Consider the following 25,640-nt stretch of genomic DNA (forward strand, 5'->3'; position numbering starts at 1 on the left):
GGGGGGGGGGGGGGGGGGGGGGGGCGCACGCACACTCATTATACAGGGCTTCCAACAAAGTGTAAGAATTCTATTTTTTCGTTGCAGCATTATTTAAAGAGTACTTTTAATCGGAGGATCAACTTTCAGACTTTACACATACAGAGATTTAGGTCGTCTTGAATGTCGCATCCTTTGTGGATAAACCTACTATAGTTATAGACATACTACATAAATACAATTTCTACGTTCATGGCTGGAGTACCCAGATTTGCTCAGGCGTTAAAAACACCTAACAAATGTATATATATTATGACAATGGGTTCTCACAAAAAAATCAGCAATTTGGTCGTTTGGCCAGCTTTAGCGAACATATATATAAATAAATATACAAGCCTAAAAACCCATCCATGAAATGAACAACATCAAAATTAAATAAATACATGTTTCGATATTTTAAGTACTGTTTACAAACTATTTTAAATTGAAAAACTAGTCAAAATACGGATTTGTATAAATTAATAGAGTCAATAATTTATAGTTTTAAAATTTGATATTTTTATACTTCCCTTCCTCTCTCAGTAAATGAATTACAACACAGAAATGTTGCCATATTTGAGAAAGAATTGAGATCAAAACTTTTGAATGAGAATCTTTACAATGACTGAACAGAATATTCAAAATAAAAACTACACTTGATTATGAGCGATTGAGAACGTAATCAGTAAAAAAACAGCCAAATCATGTTGGACCTCTCTTCTATAATTACGCGATAGTTTATATTTCTGGCCTATGTTCGGTTGAAATTTTTAACGAATTCAACTTAATCCAGCGGCCCAAAAAAACTCCAGATTAGTGCTTTTCAAGCAGATTAACAATTCAAAACGTCCAACCTCAGAAAAAGATTCAGGAAAACTGTTTTTCAACCTAGAAAAAGTGCAGAAGCCTGATTGAGGAAAACGATGTGGTTAAAATATTAAAATATCATCAAACGTTAACCAGAACTCACTGGGAGGCTCTTCAGGGAGGCTCTTTATATAAAATATTTTATATTTTAATCAAAAATAACACCCTTCGTTAAACCACGATGACTGTATATTGTAAAGAGAGGGTGAGAGTAGTTATCCCCCCCCCCTTTCAAGTGGACAAAATTCATATTTATATATATAATAAGTCGAACAGTTACTTCGTCAAGGGAGGCAGATATCAATCATCTTTTTCTAATATTTTACGGACAGAGAAAAATGATAAATTACGAATGCAATGATATATTTGGAATAAAAATAAATAATTAGCCAGCGATTAGTCCAACGTTCACTTGGATTTTGATATTGACTGCACAGTGGGTTTATGTACAGTGTACGTATACAGACAGGCAAGAAAAAAGGAGAAATTGAAAGACTATAAATACATGATGCCTCTTTCAATGAATTTATGTTTAAAGAGCACAGTTTGGGATCTTGGATGTCAATTTTTATTGGAAGTTCGGGGGGTTAAGGGTGGGGGGAGGGGGGGAGGGAGGAAGTGTTGATTTTCTCACGATCTTTCATCATTAACAACGAAAAAACTGATATTTTCAATGTTTTTAATGTGGAAGGCATTTTCTTAAACTTTATAATTGATAAATAATGTTTTATTATTAATCGATCAAATTAACAATTTAAAATTCACTTAATTTAAAGTTTAACACTTAAGTTTTTAATCAATCATTTTATTTAAAAATGTTCAATTCTTTTGACTTAAATTTATATCTTTTAACTTTTTAAATCACAACATTGTTATAATACATACTTATTTACAATTTCCACAAATTTATTCATAATAATGCAACTTGAGAGTTACATAATGATTTTTGTTGAATAAAAAATATATTATGAAATTTTAATTTTAATTTGTTTAAGAAAGAAACTATGAAATACTAGAAAATAGATATTTAGATTTTTATTCCAAAAAGATTTGGTTCTTTGTAAAAAATGGTCATTCTTGAGAACATTATCAGTAGGATTGCTTTGGGGGTCTGGGGGTGAAGATTGAATTCTACTTTTATGTGGGGATAATTGTTTGTAGATTTGAAACATTCGTAAATCGTCGTGTTGTTTATTGGACCTATTTAGGGCGCATCGCGCCTCTTTTTCGTGTAATTCTTTTAAATCATTCTTCGCCTTTAACTATTTAATTTTTTTCCTTCATTTTAAACAAATAACAATTTTGGATTTTCCTTTTATTCTGTTTTATATACTAATTTTGTGGGTTTTTAAATATCAAACATACACACTCACTGGGTCCTATGAGGTCTCCCAAACAAACCAACAAACTGACAAAAAACACAAATTTAATAATTTAGATTTTTTATAAGCTAATTTTATCTTTAAATTCATCACGCATTGACGCACTGGAAAGAGAGTAAGACCATAAATTAAAGTTTTTACCGCGTCTATTGGTTTGAATTCCAAAAACTGTTTTATTTATATTTAAACTCGATATTATACAAGTCTATAGGAAGCCAGGCTTGCCAAAACTATTGGAAGGGAGCTGGATAATTAGTCTAAATAGATTTTTTTCTGTTTTTATAACTTGGACTTCGTACAATGTACATTCCAGCTATTTTGAGTTTATTGTTTTTGTTTATTCTTTAAAAAATGCGGAATTATCTGAAATAAATTCTTCAATTCTAACGTATAACTATAATTAAATTAAGTATTTGAATGTATTTCTTAAAGATGTTTTATAGTTAAGATGTGGAAATAAGCTTTCTAGCCAGGGAGGGGGGAGGGGGCTACGCCACCATTAAGGTGGCGTATTCCCTCTTGCCCCCCCCTGTATACGCCCCTGAAAAAGCCTTGTATAATCTCGTGTGAATTCTCTAAGCTAATTTAAAATCATTCATCAAATTTTAATTTTATATATTACTTTAATTCTTTACATACACGGTGTTGTTTTTTATTTAATTTACAAATGGTCGGAACTAAACCATCGTTTGTACCTTTACGTATAACCTTTAAAGGGATTTTGAAAAGTTTTTTTCTGATCTAAAATATTTTAAATATACAAGCACTCGAATTCTGACGTCAATGGAGATTTCAAAGTATAAAAAAGATTATTTTTATACTTAAAATATCAAAATATATTTTTGCGGGAAAAAAGTTGAAAAATTATGACTGTTGACTTAGATTTAATGATATTAAAAGTTTACTAAAATCGGAATATGAATATTTTTTTTCCAGCCGAAAATCTATTAAAAAGCACAAACATTATTTTGACGTATGAACATGAAGATAGTGCAATGTTTCCCCAGATCTTTAAATTCTGTATTAGTGATCCAATATCCAAGCAATTATTTGCGATCGAATATCCGATATGCATATATATATTTTGGACACCCTATATTATATACGGATGTTTTGGACACCCTGTATTGTATATGGATATTTTGGCCACCCTGTTTTATATATGGATGTTTTGGACACCCTGTATTATATACGGATGTTTTGGCCACCCTTTATTATATAAGGATGTTTTGGCCATCCTGTATTATATACGGATGTTTTGGCCACCCTGTATTATATACGGATGTTTTGGCCACCCTGTATTATATACGGATGTTTTGGCCACCCTGTATTTTGGTCAAATAATTTTTACACAAGAATATTTCCTAGGGGTACTCTTATCGGTGACTAGGCACTAGATATTGCTGGCCACTCTGTATTATTGTTTAAATATTTGATACCAGATATTTTTGGCCACTCTGTATTATTGATCAAATATTTGATACCAGATATTTTGCCACAATGTTTGCAGTGCAGATTAAATATTTGCTACCCAGGAATATTTGAAAATTATTTTCCCGCCAAATTATTGAATTTAATAATAAATTATCTAAAAAAATTCTAGTTCTCAGAAAATTATCTTTAATTTCAGGTTTAATTATATTTTTATATATTTAATTATACAGTTTATTTCCTTAGCAATCATTATTGTGTCCATTTTACAGAGATAATTTACGTCAAGTCATTTGTCAATCAAAAATATTCAATTAATTACGACTTTCTGTGTGTTTGTTTTAAAGTATTTCGTTTATGTCGGTGTCTGTTGTCCAAAAAGAATTATGTAAAAATAATGATGAATGATTTTTAAAAAAGTTAATCATTTTTTAATAAAATATTTAAGGAGGTTAAGATTTTTTTTGCCCCCTACAAAGTACAAATACCATATTCTAATCTCTTTAAAACTGAAACTATTTGATTTAGCAAACAACTAACAATTTAAAAAAATAAAGATTATAAGATCAAATTGCAGAGGAAAAATGATGCAAAAATTACAGTATGAGAATAGCAAACAATTGCAGTGCATAAGTTCATTCATGTTTATAATTTGTTTTAATCCTTAACTTAACCTTGCCCTATAATTATTACTGTTATCATCAATATAATTATCATTAAAACAATATTTTCTCTCTTATTAGGTTAATAATAATAACATAATTATAGAGCTAATGACAGAATTGAAGCCAGTTTAAAAACATGACAAACATCATTTATAATATAGATATGGAGAGTTGCAAAATCGTCAAATAATTAGCAGTTCGAATTAACCAAAGGGCGAAACTTTTTTACTTTAAATTTGTTCATATACTCGCTCAGGCGGTTTACCTTCCACTTGTGGATAAATAATCAGACAAAGCTACCCCTTTCGTTAAATCATTTCATTTCTTATTCAGGTGTTGGTGGATTTCCCATTTATTAAACTTAAATCATTCAAGTTAAAAGTTTCGAGTTCCGTCAATGCTGCTTAGCGCCTTCCGACAGTAGACGTTTGATTCAGATCAAAGTACATCCACGTAATCTTCAACAAAATCAATACAAGAGAGGACGAAAACTAACATTTGTTATTTGAAAAATTTATTACGAAACATTTTATAGTTTTTAATCAGGCGTTTCAATTACGATGTTAAGATATGATTGCCATTTAAGCTATTATGAAACATAAAATCATTTATTATAATAATGGTTTAATAAGCAAGGCTAGTAATTGTGAGGGGCGGGGAATGTTTAAAAATCACATACTATAATTTCACTAATGATTGCACACCAAAATAGTTAAAGGAACTGCCAACGTAATCTAGAGTGACCCTCTCCACTTAATGAATTGCCCCTGTCGGAACTTTTAATTATCCCAGTGTGTGTTTTTAAATCTGAAAATTGATAAAGAACTGTAAGTTTTCTAAAAGTTAGTTGAGGACTTATGCAATGAAACAATAAAGGAAATCAACAAAATTCATAACTTTTAGAGATAGAAAAACAAAAAATTCAAAACAGTTTTGTTCTTTACAATAGCTCTTAAATAAGAAGAGTTATGATTGAAAATTACGTGAAAGGAATTGAGTCTTTACCACAATGTCTGCTTTTCTAAACCCTATATCTTTGTATTCCAATGTCGTAGACCTTAGGTATTCAAAACTATGAATTCTGTTAGATCAAATAATATAAGTTTGAAATATCAAAGGTTTACGACATTGGGTTCCAAAGATATAGGGACTATAAAATCAGAGTTTGTGGCAAAGACTCAATTCCTTTACCTTAATTTAAGATGACACATGTATCACCAAATAAACCTTCCATTTTCACCTTTCCACATGTTCTCACATGCGGAAAAATTTATTCTCATTATATATTAAACCGCTTATCTTAAATTTTTCAAATTTGTTATTTTTTAAGGAATGAACACAATAATAGAATTTCTTCAAATATTGTAAATAAAAGACAACAACACATAATTTTAACGTGGATGGATCTTGAATTATAAAACTAGTTTTTCTGTGATTAAAACTTTTAGTATTTTCTATCATTCATTTGCGATAGATCGAACACAACGATAAGAATTTTGTTATTGGTTTTAATAAAAGACGACTGCTACAAAAAAATTATTTTTTAGACCGGTTTTTTGGCAATGAGGTCTCTACTGGGTGGTGGAGGAGGGCGTGTCCGAGGTGGGAGGGGAAGGGGCGGACTAAGTGTGCTGCTCCTGCATCTGGTGTTTTGTCTCCTCCTCTTGGTTGGAGCTGCTCTAGGAGATCCAAGAGCAGCTGCTTCTCCAGACTCCCCTCATCAATCAATCCAGGTAATTCCAAACATGGAATACTCCATACCTTTTTTCATATATTCAGCAATGACTATTCTTGTTTTGTTTACTTTTCTCCCAGAAACTGCAGTACACTTTGTTTGCAAACAATGATATGGGAGTTCTTAGTTTTTCTTCCTTGATTACGAGTAAATATTCACAATAATATCATTTAAATCTTTATTGTAATAATTAAGATAATAGACACTTTTTCTTTATATCTAGAATCCTAGAAATCGTCTGATAGTTAATTTTAAAAGTGGATTAAAAGGAATCAAAGCGCATGATCTCAAGAGACCCTCCATGAAAAAGTGGCAATGCCCGATTCACAACGGTATCCTTGAAACCTTTATCTGGTAAATAATGTGGAAGATAATGTTGTTTTTCTAGGTTTAAAAGTATTTAATTCTTTTAATTGATTAATCTAATAAATATTAGTAATCGAGACAAATATTTTAGGGTACCGTTGTGAATCGGGCATTGCGATTACAGCACCTTTACGATATATTTCGTTTAAAGGGCAATAACTGTAGAGTGCAATAAAAATAAAAAATTTGAATTTGCAAAAAAATAATGTTTAAAAATATGTAAAGAACGTACTTTAAAAACATCAAAACATCCATGTTTTTTGCTTTATTTAATCCTGTAAAAGGATATAGATTAAAAAATCCATTAGTAATATAGTGAATGTATTTTTATGCATTCTTATACAATTTTATTTTATCAGCAGTTTATATTAATACATATGGTTTGTATAAAAGAAATGAATTGCTCGAAAATGCGCGAATGTGAGTTGTGAATGCGCGAATGTGAGTTGTGAATGCGCGAATGTGAGCTGTGAATTCTTATTGAACAAATATTAATATTAATTCATTAGAGATCAAAGAGATCAAAGTGGAAATGGTAAATGAACATCCTCCGTCGTTTCTTTATCCGTTTTTTAACTTTCCTTTTTGGCCTTCAAGAGGGTTTTAAAGTTATGAAAAGTTCAAAATAAAATTTTATTGAAATATTCTAAAAATTTTAGGTGTATTCTATATTTAGGTGTGTTACAGTTTATAGTATTTTAGGTGTATTTTAGGCGTATTCTATATTTAGGTGTATTATAATTTATAATATTTTAGGTGTATTTTAGGTGTATTCTATATTTAGGTGTATTATAATTTATAATATTTTAGGTGCATTTTAGGTGTATTATAATTTATGATATTTTAGGTGTAATTTATGAGTATGTACTTAGTTGTATACTATATTTTCTGACAAGGCCAATATATTATTTTTAAATGAAACAATATCAAATTACTTGAAGAGAAAAAGTTAAAATATTATTGAGACATCGTATAATCATGTGTAGCAATTTTAATAACAAAAATCTCTTAATGTTAAAAAAGCACTATGATCATGTAAACTATATTTTTAAGGACCCTGAAAATCCTGATTTCTCCGGAGTTGTGGATTTCAGCAATGCAGTCCCGGGCCCAGATGGTTCATGGTGTATTACAAAGGTAAGACATTTTTATCAGGAAATCCAAAAAACACGAATTTTGACTGCGCACCTATTAAATATTTTTGCTTAACTTGCTAGAACTGATTTGAAATATTATTAATCATAAACCTTTAGTAATCTGTATTTTTAATAATTGAAACCTTTTTTGTGATTTTTAAAAGATCAAAATTTAAAGTCTTAAATCCTGTTTAGATTGATAAAAATTGGATCTAAGATTTATAGATATTCAAAAACCAATCACTTTAAGGAATAATACATAAAAAAAATATGTTCCGATTTATGAGCTTTTCTTCATGTACCTTTTGAGATTGATAGTTTTTTACATAATCTTTTAAAGTACTTACATAAAGTGGCTGAGTGTACAATGCAGTTTCTTTATGCTGGCTTTGTAATAAGAAAGGAAATTAAAATCCTAAAACTAAATCCTGGTTATGCTATGTGCAGGAAATTTGATAAAAAGCGGCCGTATCATCCTTTCCATTTCTTAAAGATTGTCTTCTATCATGTATCCTCGTTTTAGTATTCAGAGAACTGCACAGTTTACGTACAAAATACATAGTTACAAAGTTTAGTAAACTATACATTGTGGCATCATTATGCATACAAGTATTTACTCAGTTTTTTACTTATTTATATGCGGGCCATAAAACACAAAGCTCAGATCTTTGGTATTATTAATTTATTAATAAAACACAGAATAAGTTAAATTCTTCTGGATATATCCATAGTCTGAAGAGCTTCGACTTTTAAAAACTTTAGCTAATCTGTGGCCGAATTTAAAGAATTTGAGCGGCGGTTAAAATTTAAGCCGCGGTTTAAATATGGTTTTTTCCACTTAAAATTGTATCAAATGTTTCAAGATTTCAGCCGGCGCTGAATTTAAACCGGGTTTTGGCGGATTTAAACCGCGGCTCAAATTCTTTAAATTCCATCTCTGAAACCACAATTTCGTACAATAAGCGACTGCACAGCTGTTTCTCACGGATTAAGTTCTCATCTGGGTTGAATTTAACTGTTTAATAAAAGATTATCTAAACATCAGTTCCGACCTTTGTAAAAAAAACATTTGGCAATTTTTTTTTCTTGTTTTCATAGGCTTCATACCACAAACAATTATGGATAATGGAATATTGGCCAATCAATCAATAGAGAAAAAGAGAAGAATGAGAAAAGGGGGGGGAGAGATGAAGAACCCAAGAGGGGGGGGGGTATATATCATCAAATTCATCAAAGATATTGTAAAAAAAAAGATTAATGATGACAGAATATTCTATAAATCCGGATAAAAACTATCAATTCTAGATCTAGAAGAGAATCAGAATTAATGGATTGGAAAATGAAAGGACTCAAGAAAAAAATGAAATCCAAACAATGAACATGATTAATATTAAGTGCATTATTATGAGTTTATTGTTCTTTGAGAAATAAATAAATAAATAATTCCAAAATATTATGAATATAATAATAGCAAAATCACACTGACGAAACTGTTTAGTCTTTGATTAAGCAAGCTGTTACTGTCAATCCCAATCTGATCACTTAAAAAATGAAATCTATCTATATTTTGCTTTTTTTATTTCCATGAATTGAAAACAGAGCTGCGTCTAGTTAATCTAAAAAAAAGTGTGTGTTGTCTCAATCAGTCCTAAAGGCCAATATGCTTTTTTAGATTTATTTGAATTTATTTTTTATTTGTTTCAAACGAATGTGTGGATTGTTAAATTCTTACTACAAGAAAATCATAAATAAGTTATTTTAGTTTTTTTAACAACGTTGTTATAATTATTAATTTATTATTTTACTAACCAATCAGATCAGGATCAACATACCTTTTTTTGCTTTTAAAACACAACAATCTCTTCAGAAGGGGATAATTCAAACGGTGTACTTTCACTGTCTATAGTCTGTACATATTCTGATACTAGCTGCCGATAAATCGGTAATGTACCTAGAATAAACTTGATTTTTCAGTGCTAAATTATTATATTAAAAGTGTGTGTTATTTTAGGATACAGTATCTATGTCTTAAACTAACGATTTTTTAAGAACGTTGCATTAATATATTTTTCCTGATTTAATAACGTAGCAATAAGCTTATTTTAATTTTCTCAGTATCTATATATAAATTTGGCTTGTCTGTCTGTTTGTTTGTTTGTTTGTCTGTCTGTCTGTTTGTATCCAATAAACGTCAAAACGGCTGAACCGATCGGGCCCAAATTTTTTGTGTGACATCACGTGAATACAGGGAAGGTTTATGAATGATAAAAATTTCCATCGAAATTCGGTCTTTATTAAATTTTTGAAAATTTTGAAAATGCACGAAATTTTTTGTGAAAATCCGCGAATTATTTTTGTTTTGTTTTACGATGTACACAAAGAGAACATGTTCACAATTGATTTAAAGGCTAGTATATTATATTTATACTGGAATATTTTATTTATAGGGCAGTACGTTTTATATCATTGTTATATTTTGCATTAAAAATAGGTCTGTTCTCGGTAATTAAAGAATATGAAACATTAACGAATTTTCAAGAGTGTTGCATTAATATAACAACGTTGCTATAAAAATAGAATAATTTGATTTATACTTTCAAAATATATTAAATACGTGGAATATGCAGATATTTTTAATTTGCTTAAATGTATGATAAAACATTTGAGATATTTTTGCAACACTTTTATAAATTAAGTTTTGATCAAGATTTGATTTATTTTTGAATTTTCAATTTTTCCCCATTTATAACGGCGTGTATTTAGGAATAAAAGATAAATCCTTATTTAGAAAAGATTATATCCATGTTAAGATAATACATATATATCCATATTTAGATAAAGTATATTTATCCATTTATCCATATTAGGATAAAATATATATCCATGTATTAATGTTTAGATAAAGTATATATCCATGTATTAATGTTTAGATAAAGTATATCCATGTATTAATTAATGTTCAGATAAAGTATGTTGATCATATGGAAAATGATGAAGTAAAAGAATGCTGGCATCAAAATGTAACCCAATGCCATGACACATACATAACAGGTTATTTTTATACTTTAATTTCAAGCGCCTTCAATTGAAAGAGTGGTACGACCGATTCACAATGTTATTCATAAAATCCTTTTTTTAATGTATGCATGAAATATCCATTTTTTTCTTTGAAAAATGGTGATTTTCAATCGTGGTTTCTTTTTAAAGATAAACTGCAGATTCCTATATTTCCTAATTTATAACGCAGGCATAATAATATTGATCAGACAAAGGTTTAAAGGGTATTACCGTTTTGAACCACTGTAGTTTCAGTAGAAGTAAATATTTCCATTTACTGTTTAAGGATTCATCACTAATTGGATGATGAGATAGATAGAAAGATAGATGGTACCGCCGTACAATTTTTATTGGTTCAGAATAAAGACCACACATATGACAGAACCCTGATTGGATCAGGAGCTAATGGAATCAGCATACAAGTGTATTGGCAATGGGAATGCCCTCTTTAAATGGAATATCAGCTGAAATAACAAAAACAGTTCAACATTTTGTTATTTGGATTCATGAATTAGCTCTTTTTTGAGGGACCACAGTTAGATAATTAATACATAAAGTACTTTATGAGATAATTAATACATAAAGTACTTTATGAGATAATTAATACATAAAGTACTTTATAGATAATTAATACATAAAGTACTTTATGAGATAATTAATACATAAAGTACTTTATGAGATAATTAATACATAAAGTACTTTATATCAAAGCAATCGTACCTTTCGTAGTCTGAATGTTTAATGAGATGTTGTGCATTCCAACATTATTTTCTATTTCCACATTTAAGGGAGGCATTCAGGTTCATCCAAAAAGAATAAGACTTGAATAAAAACATTATAAAACTCTTTAAATATTTTAATATTAAAGTTAGATTGGGTCTTTTTTCTTTAAATGATTTAGTAAAGATTGGAAAGGGGAGCAGAAATAAAGTGTAAAGTTTCAGGGAAGTCGTCACTTAAGACTCATTCTTTGTGGGCCACCCTGTATATATATATTTAAATGCATTTTAAATAGATCTGGTCACCCTTATGTTGGTTTAAAGTTTCAATAAATATACCGCAGTATTTGTTTTTCATTTTTTAGCACCTTTTCCTAGTAGTTTAGTGTTGGATAATGGTGTAATAAAGATCCCACTAAGTGGATTTTTGTAACAACTTTTCGCAACAAATGTTGCAGAAAAAAGTACAAAATTTTACTCTAATAGTCGCAGTTGTCTACGATTTCTATGACGTATTTTCAATTGTCTACGAATTTTACGACTGAATTTCATTATTTTAATTGATACTTTTTGTAAAATGTTACATGCTCCATTCCAAAGGGAAACCCGTTAAAAAAACATTTTATGTTGATTCCCTTTCCTTCTCTGCTGCATGAATCCTCAAGCCAAACATGAATTAGAAATAATCAATATTTAGCTAGAAAAAGAAGAAGAATATTTGGCTCAGAACAAGGTCTAAAAAGCACGCATGTGAATAGAGTGTATGCATGTTTTGATGCTGTTGGTTATTTTAAGTTTTACCAACAGTCCCTTTAAGCTGAATCAATTTACATTGTTTTCATTCGTTATTTCCCGTAAAGAAAAATTAATTATCAAAAATAATTCAAGCTGTTTTGTTCAGAATTTCTGCCGAGCCAAGAACAGAAGTGCGAAGAAACATTTTGGAAATCTTGTAAAATAGATTTTAAAGAGATGCCATTTAATTATACATTGAAGCAGTGCCACACACCACTTGTTAAGGTTTGTCATTTATTCTTAGGAACTTTTGAACGAGTGCTAATTTCAAAGAGAATAGAATATATATTAGAGGGGAATTTACTGGAAAAAAGTGTAAAACGGCCATTTTGTTGTACTGTTTCCATACTGCAGGTGTTCTTCACATATTTATGTTATATAACCTTTTGGGCCCTGGAATATCATTTTATAGAAAATCTAAAATTAATGTTAAAAGAAAACCAAATTATGAAATAGGCTGGTTTGATAATTGACCAATAATCATTTAACATGCATAGATCTATGCCTATAGATCTATATAGGCATAGATCTATAGAACTATAAATCAAATGATGTTTTTTATTCACCTAATTCATTATAAACTTTATTTAACAGCTTTAAAAAATTCGAAATTGAAATGAATAGTCTAGGGAACATACTGTATTAATGTACTCTACTGCATATAATTTGTGAACATTTACATGATTTGTACACTTTGAACTCCCTTTCAGGCTGAAAGGGACTGAAAAAATTCATACCGATAAATTCTCTAAATTCCCCTCTAATATATATTCTATTCTCTTTGGCAAATTTACAGAAATTTATTTCAAAATCCACAACAGCAACTTTAAATTTTAAAATATTAATAAACGGTTGATCTTCTAACATATTCAAAACATTTTAACTTGATCCGCTGGGTTAGAAAGATACGGATGATTACTTTTTGATTTATAACTGAATTAACAATATGAAGTTAAAGAAAGGCAGAAAGGTTTAAAGCTAATATTATTTTTAAGAAATGCGACGACTATGCTAAACCTGCGGAGTACGGCGCTCCTGCTAAAACAGTTTGCAGGTCAATTGAAAATTAAATTTCTATAATTAAATCAACAACCTTTGGATGGTGATATCATTCCAAACAACCAACAAATTAAGGATTCAATAAAAATATTATCTGTTTGTTAGAAAGAATAATTTAAGGAAAAGACTAATTATTTTTCTACAGAAAAAAGGAGGAAAAAAAATCTCAGAATCAGTAATAAATGAAAAACAAATATGTGAAACAACTCAGACCCTTCCCCCCCCCACCCCATATGATTCTTGTCCTCCCCCTTTTACAGAAATAGTGTTTTTATTAGATGATTTTCATTAAAAGTTTTTCATTTCACAATAAGAATCTTTTAAATAGTGTTTTTATTAGTTTATTACTGATGTGATAAAAAATAACTAATAAGATTCGATGATTTTTATTAAAAGTTTTTGATTTCACAATAAGAATCTTTTAAATAGTGTTTTTATTAGTTTATTACTAATGTGATAAAAAATAACTAATAAGATTCGATGATCTTTATTAAAAGTTTTTGATTTCACAATATGAATCTTTTAAATACATTTCTTGAAATTCAAAATATAATAAATCAAATCTCCTTTTTGAATCGAGACTTTAAAGGGACTGTCTACATAATTTCAAATATTGAGGGGTTTGTCCGATTCACAACGGTACCCTTCAAACCTTTTTCTGATCAAGGATGAAGAAGATATCCTTATTTGATTATTTTCAATTGTGGTTTTCTGTAAAAGTGGCTTGCAGATTGAAAATGTCAGAATTTAACACTTTCCTAGATAAAAAACAAAAATATTATCCTCATTTTTTCTCAGATCAATGTTTAAATCTTTAAAAAGGGAAATCCAACTGGTTCCAAAATATTTTTCAAAAATTTATAAAAACTTTAAGTTACGATAAATTGAAAAATGTAGTCCATTAGATTTTAATCTTAACAATACAGTTTTTCTCGTTTTTCTTGTTAATCTAACAAGTTTTGGACCATTGCTTGATAAATGATTATTAAATTAAATATGATACTTCTCGCAAAATTGGAAAATTTGCAAATAGCAGAAATATATTTACTGGAGCGTGTAGGTTCTCTTGTTAAAATAGTAAATAAAACTGCTTATAATTGTCCCTGAAATTTCAAGGTAGAAGAGTATCAAATATCAAATAGATAAACTTAGGACGGTGGAATAGAATCTGTACACCAATGTTGTTCTGTAAACAATTAATTAATTAATAAATTAATTAAAGAATTTAGTAAACAAGGGGGCTCAGTTAAAGTTATTTAGTGACCGTTATTTTTACAGGAATCATACTTTAAAAATTAGGTTGACAAATTAATATCGCAATTTTCAACTTTTATTTCATATTGGTAAAAAACTCTGTTTTTAAAATAATATTTAAAATCTTTAATCTAATAAACTTGTTATACCTAATTTGAATCAGAGTGAAATAAAACTATTATTTTTTCGTAATTGTTATCATTAAAACTTATTAAATATTGTTTATTTTTCAGCTTCTAAGGACATGGTTTGAATCTAAATGTCGCTGTAACAGTACCATAACTGAAAAACCCCATTTTTTGCATTTTCTAAATACTTTCAGAAATATAATTTATGATTTAAATTTTTTTTAACACCCCTACGACTTGGATTTCATCTAAGTGTAACAGAACCTATAAAACACAACATAGGTTTTAATTGCCATGTAAAAACTTTACCTTTGTGGACAGCGATAGCTTTTTATTGTCATATAAGAAACATCATATTTATGCATTTTCACAAAACCTTGATTTTGATTTGTTTTGAACACCCCTAGGACCTGGTTTGAATCTGAATGTAACACAACCTATGTGGACAGCCCTAGTGGGGACCTGAAACCCAATACTTGGTGTCAAAAGAAACCAAGAAAAATTTGTGCACCAGACAACTGTAATATGATCCAGGTATAATTTTTTTTATTCTTTAAAAGTTAAAAAGAATTCTGGATTCATTGAAAAATACGTGAAGTTTCAGTCCTGAAATAAGTAAATTCTGCAATTTTTATTTCAATTCCAAATTAAATTGTTTTTTTTTATTCTACGAGACACTGTGAGAAAAATTTACTTTCCTTATTTTTGTCATTTAAAATATAAAAGAGTCATGTATTCAGAAACTAAATTAAATGAAAAGTAAAAATAGCTAGTTACTGATGGTTCAACCACATCCTGCTGGTTCAACCATAAGTCATAAATTTTGTGTTGTTAAAATATGGGGATCAAGCATTGATCTCCATGCTGTTTTGCAGACCTACAGATTTATTTGATTCCTCTTTTATATCCCGTGCAGGTCTAATATCTTGAGGGATAAAGCTATTATCCTTAAATAAAAAATGCCTATTTTGGATTTTTTTTATTAAATCTGGTCCCAGAAATTGTATCCTATCCTGAGATGGAATTTAAAGAATTTGAGCCGCGGTTTAAATCTGCCAGAACCCGGTTTAAATTAAGCGCCGGCTTACATCTTGAAACATTTGATACAATTTTAAGTGGAACCTACCATATTTAAGCCGCGGCTTAAATTTAAACCGCCGCTCAAATTCTTTAAATTCGGCCACTGGTTAATCTAATTATATTATGTTTAAAGTTTAAAGTTTAAACCTGAGTACTACTTTGTCTTCATTTCAAGGATCCAGATGTGTATAGTAACAAATAGTTAAATTAAACAGTACCAAAAGTTTTTAAAGTTTTAGGGCAGTTTTAGGATACAACTTAAGCATGGTAGAAAAACTATAACTTCCAAATGTGCTTTTAATGTTTCCAAATGTTAAAATTATCATTGTTGCTCAAATAAAGTTTTTTTGTGATTATTGTGATTCAGACACTTTTAAATTGAAATGGGAGTAACTTGAAATTACATAGTTTAGGTTCTAATGTTTACAAGGAAATAGGGAATTGTGATAAAAAATGTAAATAAATGGGGAGGGGGGGGGGTTAGGAACTGTTGCTGTCTCACCCCCTTCAAACCACTTCTGACATCGGTTACGCGGTTAAAACTATAATAAAATAAACGACAAAAAAGATTGATTTAAAAAATGTTAAAAAATGTAGATTATAATCCACAGGTTTACTATACAGAGGGATGCATGATGCCAATACCACAGATGGGATTTTAATTAGTTAAATTATCACAGTGGGCGGTAAACAGGAAGAATTACGAAGAGAGGAGAAGGGGGGGGCAGGAAGAGATAAATCGTTTGTATATGTATATGTATATATCATGAACAATCTAAGAAATACTCTATATTCTATAAAATCTAAGAAATACTCTATATTCTATATAATCTAAGGAAAACTCTATATTCCAAATAATCTAATGAATACTCCATATTCTATATAATCTTAGGTCTACCCTATATTCTATATCCAAGGAAAACTCTATATTCTATAATTTAAGGACTACTTTATATTCTATATAATCTAAGGGAAACTGTATATTCTATAATCTTAGGTCTACTCCATATTCTATATAATCTAAGGAGTACTCTATATTCTAAATAATCTAAGGGTCCTGAGGATTGTAGGGATAAAGTAATGATCTCTACAATACAGAAACCTGAAGAACATTGTACCCTTCAACCTCAGAGACATTGCAGACTTATCACCAAACTGGTAAACAAAACAAACTCTATTTCCACCCCAACTAAAATATTCGCTATCTGACCCCCCCCCCCCTTTCTTTGGAAAGCCTCGAGTGATTCTTTCAATTTCAATTTTGAATTAAACGGAACCCCTCGTTCATTTAATAATAACCATTTATCTTAAAGGGAGACTTTAGTGTCAGCGTAATTTCAAATGACCGCATGAAGACATGTAATGAAGACATGCAATGAAGGCATGCAATGAAGGCATGCAATGTCTGTTTCAAAGCAGTACCCTTAATAATGTCTCCGCAAGATGAACAATGAAGATGGACAAGTTTTCTCTGTTTGTATCCTGCATTTTTCTTGTTTTACAAAGTACAACCGTATGCAGTCAAAACATAAACAAACAAAATGTAAACATAGCAGACGAAACTCTTACCGATTAAAACTTTCTCAATTGGTATCACTATACTAAATCAAAGAATTATTTAAAAAGACGATATCTAATTCGTCACTGAATTCCCATGTTTTTTGGGACACCCTGTACCTTTATATGATCATTCAGATAATTCCAATATGTTTTCCTTCAGTAGAAATGCGCAAATCACTTTTGTAGAGAAACCACAATAAAATTTTTTTTTTTTCAAAATGATTAACATTGATAGCTAATTCATACTTGATTATACACCCTGTACCTTTATATGATCATTCAGATAATTCCAATATGTTTTCCTTCAGTAGAAATGCGCAAATCACTTTTGTAGAGAAACCACAATTGAAAAAAAAATATTTTTCAAAATGATTAACATTGATACCTAATTCATACTTGATTATACAAAGGGTACCGTTGTGAATTGGCAAATGACATCATCTTTGCATGAAGGGATACTTGAAATTACACTTACAGTCCCTTTTATTATTTTTATTTCTTTATGGATAATTAAGGGTAGAAAAGATTTATATCTTTGAAACGAAGAATGACCCATCTTCAGAGATTGTTTCTGTTTTTTTTTACGAAATCACTTAGGTCCTATTTTATATTAAAAAAATTTAGGTCTTATCCGGTTTACAACAGAAATATTTAATGGATTTCGAATGACAGATCACAATTTGCTTAAAGAAACTCAATCTTTTCATGTTGAGATTAAAAAAGAAATATAAACAAAAAAAGGTTTAAAAATATTATTTTTTTAAGGTTCCTCATCTGACTACCAAGGAGGTGTGCAAAGAAATCCCTAAAGAAATCTGTGTCATGAAACTTGTAAATCCTCACCCTGTTCAGGTTTAACATTTCTATATTTTTTTCATAATTTTTTTTCTTTTAAAGGGATTGTTTTCCTACCTAAAAATGCATGCAGTGAGAGCCAGAATAGAGTGGGATCCTCGTTGTCTTCTTTTTATTTATATTATGAAAGAATTTTTGTAAAATTCTAACTTATTTATTTCTAAAAAATAGTTCAGTTGAAAATTACTAAATTTATTTTGAATATGTTTAGAATATTCTGTAAAATATATTTCTCTATTTATGAAAAATCTGTCATCTCTGTTTGAATTATTATCCTACATTAGCATTTTTAAATTGAAACAGATAAATTTTTTTACTCCTGGTGACAGATTGTAAAAGGATCTTTTTATTCATTTATACAACTTTTGTATTGAAGTATTAAAATATAAAGGTTTCTAAATAATATTTTTTAATCTGAACGTTTAGTCCTGACCTTAGTGAGATTCATAATAATAAAAAAAACAAGTTTTGCATGTTTTTTTTTAAAAAATATTGATTACATTCAATTGTGGCCTCTTTTTCAAAGTCAATTGCGGAATTTGTTACAGAAACAACGGATGAAGATGCCAGAGTTAACCACTTTTGAAGATAACGTCTTTTACTTTCTTAAAAAATCAAATATATTAATTACTCTCTGTTTACGTTATGAATTACTTTCTGCCTTCTTACCATTCATGCTGCTTTTCTTTATAGTTTTATTTTATTTTTTAAAATTCTTTATAAATTAATTTAAGAATTTGGTAAACAGGGGGGCTCAGTTAAAACAGCCCCAGAGTATTGAGTACGCCTGCTGGGGAAAATATTACTTTATATATTGAAGTCATAAATATTGTTTTTCTGCAGAAATAATGATTAGATTTGATTTAATTTTATCCTCCATATTATTGAGCTAACAACTATTAAAGAGGACCTTTGTTAATCAGGTTCTTCTTTAACTGGGGGTCACGTGAGATTACAACGTCCGTACCGTTTTTATAAATCTTTAAATTAAAATTCTTATTTGTTCCAGAAACCAATCCAGCTGAAGTGGTGCACCAAGAAACCGCCCCAGGATAAACTACCTTCATATGCTCCCCCCACCAGTTATCTGCCCTCCGCCAGTAGTTATAATCCCTCTCCGCCTCAGTATACGCCCTCTTACACTCAGGTACAATTTAATTCTCATATTTTATGATAAACAATCTTTGTTGAGTTGTCTTTAAGATATTTTGATCCAAATTGCCAGAAACGATAAATAAAAATAACACTTTTTTTTAAAAATGCAAAATGTAATTAAAAACTTACTTTAAAAGTCCCTTTCGAGAAGAACCTTTAACAGTTTTAAAAATTTTTGTTCTGCTTTTTTGGTATGAATGTTGCACTTAAAAAAAAGAAACTGTCACCGCCCCTTCCCTCATTTTTTCAGTGAGACTCATAACACAGTGTAACCAGAAGACGCCATTTAAGCAATCGAATGTGTAGATTACTTTGTAAAGCAAATATGTATTAGTGAAATAATACTGTGTACACTATTAACTGCACAATTGCTCGGTTTCATATTCAGTGAAATATTTAAAAACTTTTGTCTTACAGTCGTCTTCTTAATCTGCAGTTTTATGAGTCCCACTGTATAATTAACTAGCCTGTCCTCATTAAAGTCCCAGGATCTGCCGTCCTACTTGAAGCGTGAGGACCAGGACGTGTACCAGGACCAAGACCAGTACCAGGACCAGCTCGTTTTTGTTGAGGACAATGATTTTGACAACAATGTTCTATCCGACTATGCTCAGATCCCCCTTCCTCAAGGTATACCATACGAACCATACATTCACCAGAAAATACATAAAATGCAATTTCATAAAGCTATAGAGTAAAAAATAATTAAGAGTGTAATTTTATTCATAAGAGTAACCAGAGGAGATTTTTACTGAGATCCCCCTCCCTCAATAAATAACATCAAAAAAGCAGAAAATAAATTGATTGTAATCGATCACAGAGTATATTTAAATTTATAAGAAAATAAGTATTCAAACATGATTTGAAGTTAATATATAAAGTGGATTTTAGTTGCAGAGTAGAAAATAGATAGAGTAGAATTATACTTTCTATTATTCAACCTCTTTACTTTTTTCATAGATCAGGGTTTTTTGTAATACTCCCCCCCCCCACTTTTAATTTGATTGTACCATACTATATGATATATATTTCTGTGATAAACCTTACAATGGAACTCTCTAGTTTTTCTACAAATACAATGATGACCATTTATCTTCCGAGCATCAGCAAATTTTTTGCAGATTTTCTGCTATTTTGTGAGTTTGAAGAATAAGACATTACAACTAGGGGTTTCAACGCAAGTGGAGTTAAATTGTGCGCAATTGTGAGCCCTTTAATTCCGAGCAATTGTGGTCAATTTCAAGAAATTTTGCGCAATTTCGCGCAACGAAATTTTGATTGATACCCTAGTTACAACCAAAGTGAATAAATACTAAAGTGGACCAAACTCATAGTTGGATGACGACATTTTATGTCCCAAGTATTTAGAAATATGTATATATATATATATATAAAACGTACAAAAATTTTTGATTTTAAATCGTGAAAATTTCGAAGTTCTATCTGAAGACGACATTTACATGGGTCTTTAGTCTATTTTTTTCTAGTCTTTACTTTCCAAATGAAATCTTTTCATGAAATTATTTCCAAACCAAATAAAACCTTATGGCCCAACCTGTCGTCGTTTCCTTAGTCTGTTCCACTTTAGTATTTATTCACTTTGAGTTACAACTTACAAAACAAGACTGGTATTACCGCGATGGTTTGTTCGTTTTGAAGTACGGTAGAACTACGGGAATTTTCTTAGCATGGTTTAAAATTTACAATTGGGTTGGTTGGCTTTTAAATGGAAAACTCGAGGCAAAGCTTGGCTTCCTAGATAGTCTTCCTTAGTTATATTTTTAATGATATAATTCCCATTTATTGAACAATTGATTACATTGCGTCTAAGATTTTAAATACGGGTTGTTTTAACAAGATTTTCATCCACCATAGAAAGTTGAAAATAGGGATAATTAGCCTCTAATTTGGCCTTGGCAATTAGTTAACTTACTTAATAGTTGGAGTATAATAGACCAAAGATTTAAATCTCGTCATATGAGTTGCCACAAAAAAATTGGGTCCGAATTGGTTTGCTGTAAAAAGTATGATGAATAAAAACAAACAGACAAGCTTATTACAACTATAGATTGCTTTCTAAAAAATGAAAAGATGTCATTTCAGAGTATTTATAGTTTTATTTATATATTCTATATTTATAAAATCATGAATGCTCTGACTCTGGGTCGGGAAGTTTTATTCTTGTTTATCTATTGTTATGTACACGCTCTTTAAAACTGACATGTACACTGTACAGGACCCCCTTCTTTCCGTGGAATCAGACAGGATGTTGTAGAAGTTGAAACTCCTCGGTTTACCAGGTACATTTGAAGATTTAAAGGAACTGTTTTCAAAAATAAAATAAAAATAAGAATAATTTGAGAATCATGATTTCTCAGACCCGGACCTCCTCACTGCCTTATTAATAATTACTTAATTTTCAACTCGATCCTCATATTTTATGATACAGGCTTATATACAGGGTTGCCTACAAGGGATGAGACTTTAAGAACAACTGGAGACTCATTACATTTAGCAATTTTCAGAGTGAACTTATGAATGTAGCCTAGTTTGCTATTAAAAAAGAAACAGCTGCATTAAACTATGAATCTGACAAAGACTGAATAACGTTCTACAGTCGTCTTTGAAGTCTCATCCTTTGTGGGTAACCCTTGAAGTTCGTTAGCATTACTTCAAACAACTTCAGCACACTAGTTTTGTTTTGTTTTGTTTCTATAAATATTCAAAATTACTGTCATTTCAAAAGTTTTTACTGAGGTAAAGATATTTTCCGCAAACTAACTGAATACTCGCCACAAAATCTATTTTTTAATTTTCCCTATCTTTGCAACCTTTAATACAATAAAACTATGAGTTCTGCTAGATATAATTAGAAATACTAAACGTTTACATCGTCAGGTTGTAGAGATATAGGGATGAGAAAATGTAAGTGTAGGGTGAGTAATCAGTTTCTTTAATTAACAAATCTAAAAACTATAATTTCTACAGGCAAACCAAGCAGCCTCTGGCCTTTCCTCACATGAAGCCTGGATTCAACCCAGACCATGCCAAACCAAACCACCCCACACCAATCAAAACATCTGATCTTAGTGGACAAGGATCTGAAACTAAGGTGTTAATTTTTAACGGAAAAAAATCAAATTGATAACAAAAAGAAATATTAAAGGAATTTAGTCTTTGCACAAATTCGATTTTTGTAATCCTTATATCTTTGCAACCTGATGATTTAAACCTTTGCTATTTCAAACTTACATTATTTGATCTAACAGCATTTTTAGCTTGAAATATTAAAGGTCTATGGCATTGGGTTGAAATGAAAGTGAAATTAGAAAATCAGAGTTTGTAAACAAATTCTTTTGTGTTAAACACAGTTTTTTGTAACAATTTGTTGTGTTCGATTTATGCGAAAATTGCTAATGACATTTCAACCTATCGAAAACTCTAATAGAACTTAAAGAATACACTTATGACAGTCCTCATTATGCAGCTCACTTAGTCTCCTTTTGACTAAATATTTAGACTTTTTGCACTTCACAGATTTTCCAGTTTTTATAGGCCAATTTAAAGATAACAAATCTAAGGAGGTTTCATTTTCAAATGTTGACCGGCCCTGCCGCCTCTTAGCAGGGTCATTTCTGGTTCTACAGAAATTTGTACCCGATCGGTTAATCTGTTTATTGGAAACAAATAAATAAATAAACTACAGACATAAATAGATAAGTGTTGAATCTTTTTGAGAATAATCTAACTCATAAATTTTAAAAGATAATTGGTTTCTCACAGGATCAACTATTAAAAAATTCCGATCTCTGACTTATGATTTTATTTTTTTTCAGGTTCAGATTGTGAAACCTCAACCTGGTAGTAATATTGCTCTTAGAGTACCTACTTTCCCTGGCAATCAATTAATGAATAAATTAATCAATTTATTTTAGCTCACAATCAATTAACTAATTTCTCGATTACATAATTAATTAAAAAACAATTAATTAACCTTTTCATCAATTATTAATTAATTAACTAATCAATAGGAAATAAGTTAACAAATTTATTCGTCGATAAATTCATAGATTCGTCAATTACTTTATCCTAATCAATCAACTAATATTTAAGTTTATTAGATAATGTATTCGTAAATCAATCAATTTGAAATAAAACGATTTTTAAAACAATATTTGCTCTCAATATAAAGGGATAATAAGATTTTTGTATTAATTGTCATTATTAATTGATTTTATCAGTTACAGCAAGAACAATCACAACTGAGGGAGTTAAATTATTAAATTAAAAAAGATTTACACATTATTGTTCTGAAAAAAACGATTTAAAGACATTTTTTTATGGATTTTCTTCTTTTAAATTTTAATTCTGTCACAGACTAACCCAACAGTAGATTCGTCTACAACGTTCTCCACAACATCTTCAGTAGCATCTTCAGTAGCATCCTTATCCACATCCTCTTCCACCTCATTCTCTCCTTCTCCCTCCTCTCCTCTTCCCTCTGCTCCAACTACGTCGTCTTCCTTCAGGAACAACCAGTTTTCAATCAATTAATCAACTTAAAAATTCAAATAAAATGATCAATTTGACGTAGAAGATCGAGCTGCTTTAAAAAAAGTTGTAGCAAAGATGTGATTCTAAAGCAACATGTCCATTTGTTTATTAATCATTAAATTCATTTTACTGGAAATTGTTAAGACCTGCGCATGTTTTCGAAACCAATCACAAAACCATCTCAGAGACAAGCATAGGAGAGAACTTGGTCCCTGATCCTAACCTGGAACCTGAGAGAGCTGTCAGAAAACCCCGGCACTTCACTCCATCCTTCTCCACTTCCTCCAGTCTCAGGTAAACTTAGCACTTCTCCACTTCCTCTAGTACAAGGAAACCCCGGCACTTCACTCCATCCTTCTCCACTTCCTCTAGTCTCAGGTAAACTTAGCACTTCTCCACTTCCTCTAGTACAAGGAAACCCCGGCACTTCACTCCATCCTTCTCCACTTCCTCTTGTCTCAGGTAAACTTAGCACTTCTCCACTTCCTCTAGTATAAGGAAACCCCGGCACTTCACTCCATCCTTCTCCACTTGTCCACGTCCTCTAGTATCAGGTAACCCCGCCACGTCTCCCAATCTATCTCCACTTCCTATAAACTTAGGTAACCCTGAATTTTCTCCACTTCCTCTGTCGTAGATACCTTTGGGACTTATCAACTCTAGTCTGAGGTACCCCTTGCATTTCTACACTCTAGTCTCAGGTTTCTCTGGCACTATTCCACGTTAGTCTTAGGTAGACTTGGCACTTGTCAACCCTAGTCTCAGGTACCCATGGCACTTTTCCACTTTAGTCTTAGGTACATTTGGCACTTCTCCATTCTAGTCTCAGGTACACTTCTTATCTTTAGTGTAAGCTATTTTGGTACTTTTCCGTTCTAGTCTCAGGAACTCGTGGCACTATTCCACTTCCTCTAGCATTAGGTAGTGGTACCCTTTGTACTTTTCCTGTCTCATGTACCCTTGGCACTTCTTAACTTCAAATATATTCTTCTCAAATATTCTAACTTGGATACGTAGTTTTAATAAATCAAATAGGTTTTAAAGAGAATTTCTAATAAACTTAGAATAAATCCATAAAATATCATTAAATCAAATTTGATGAAACGAATTGGATATTAATGACGCAAATTTATTTTTCCTTTTTTAGAAACTATCCTGGATCTATTCTGTAGAGCATCTTTGGGGTCCATTCTGCAGAAACTATCCAGGATCCATTCTGCAGAAACTATCCTGGATTCATTCTGTAGAAACTATCCTGGATCCATTTCGTAGAAACTATCCTGGATCCATTCTGTAGAAGCTATCCTGGATCCATTCTTTAGACCACATAGAAGATCCATTCTGCAGAAATTGTTACGAATCCATATTCTACGAAAATTATTCCTGTTCTGCAGAATCCATTCAATAGAGTATTACATCGGCTCCATTTTACAAAATGTTTTGTCCATTACCTTCTTTTTAATTTTTGCTCCACTTTGTAAAAATATATAAAATATATGCTTCATTTCTAGTAAAAAAGTATTCTTTCAAAAAAGAAGTTCTTCCAGTTTGTTTAGAATTTTCTTTTTCATGTTAACCAACACTTAGCTTAACTAAACCAATTTTAATTCGCATCAAACAATTATTAATCTTTATTTAAATTTAGGCCTAAAAGATTACTCAACAAAATTGTTCTAGTCCCAACGGGCATTCTCAACACTTACCAGAGTACTATTTAGATTTCACTGTTAAACTTATTTATTTATTTCAATATCTTTTCTTTCAGGAATTTAATAACCTTAAATTATATTTATAATGATATTTATATTATTTTGAAATAAAAAT

The 25,640-nt window shown here is 30.3% G+C and overlaps 1 protein-coding gene and 1 long non-coding RNA gene across 2 annotated transcripts; one reads left to right on the forward strand and one right to left on the reverse strand.

Moving 5' to 3' along the window:
* Window positions 1–5,910: 5,910 nt before the first annotated feature.
* Window positions 5,911–25,632, forward strand: LOC111709001 (uncharacterized; the record flags this gene model as incomplete). The annotated part of the gene is given in 17 exon segments (XM_023482564.1): window positions 5,911–6,096; window positions 7,518–7,601; window positions 10,564–10,651; window positions 12,278–12,396; window positions 13,167–13,225; window positions 15,020–15,146; window positions 16,746–16,850; window positions 18,018–18,104; window positions 19,117–19,254; window positions 19,745–19,892; window positions 21,499–21,562; window positions 22,251–22,374; window positions 23,099–23,159; window positions 23,504–23,529; window positions 23,640–23,791; window positions 23,961–24,110; window positions 24,964–25,632. Coding segments are annotated over 17 exon segments (1,743 nt in total), but the record flags the coding sequence as incomplete, so codon positions are not given.
* On the reverse strand, window positions 9,109–12,255 carry LOC111709009 (uncharacterized). The gene is made up of 3 exons (XR_002766772.1): window positions 11,378–12,255; window positions 9,433–9,551; window positions 9,109–9,216 (listed from the first exon to the last, which is right to left on the reverse strand). It is a non-coding gene; the product is annotated as an uncharacterized LOC111709009 (long non-coding RNA).
* Window positions 25,633–25,640: the final 8 nt, after the last annotated feature.

Source organism: Eurytemora carolleeae, unplaced genomic scaffold (assembly GCF_000591075.1).
Source record: "Eurytemora carolleeae unplaced genomic scaffold, Eaff_2.0 scaffold168, whole genome shotgun sequence".
Taxonomy (NCBI): Eukaryota; Metazoa; Arthropoda; class Copepoda; order Calanoida; family Temoridae; genus Eurytemora; species Eurytemora carolleeae.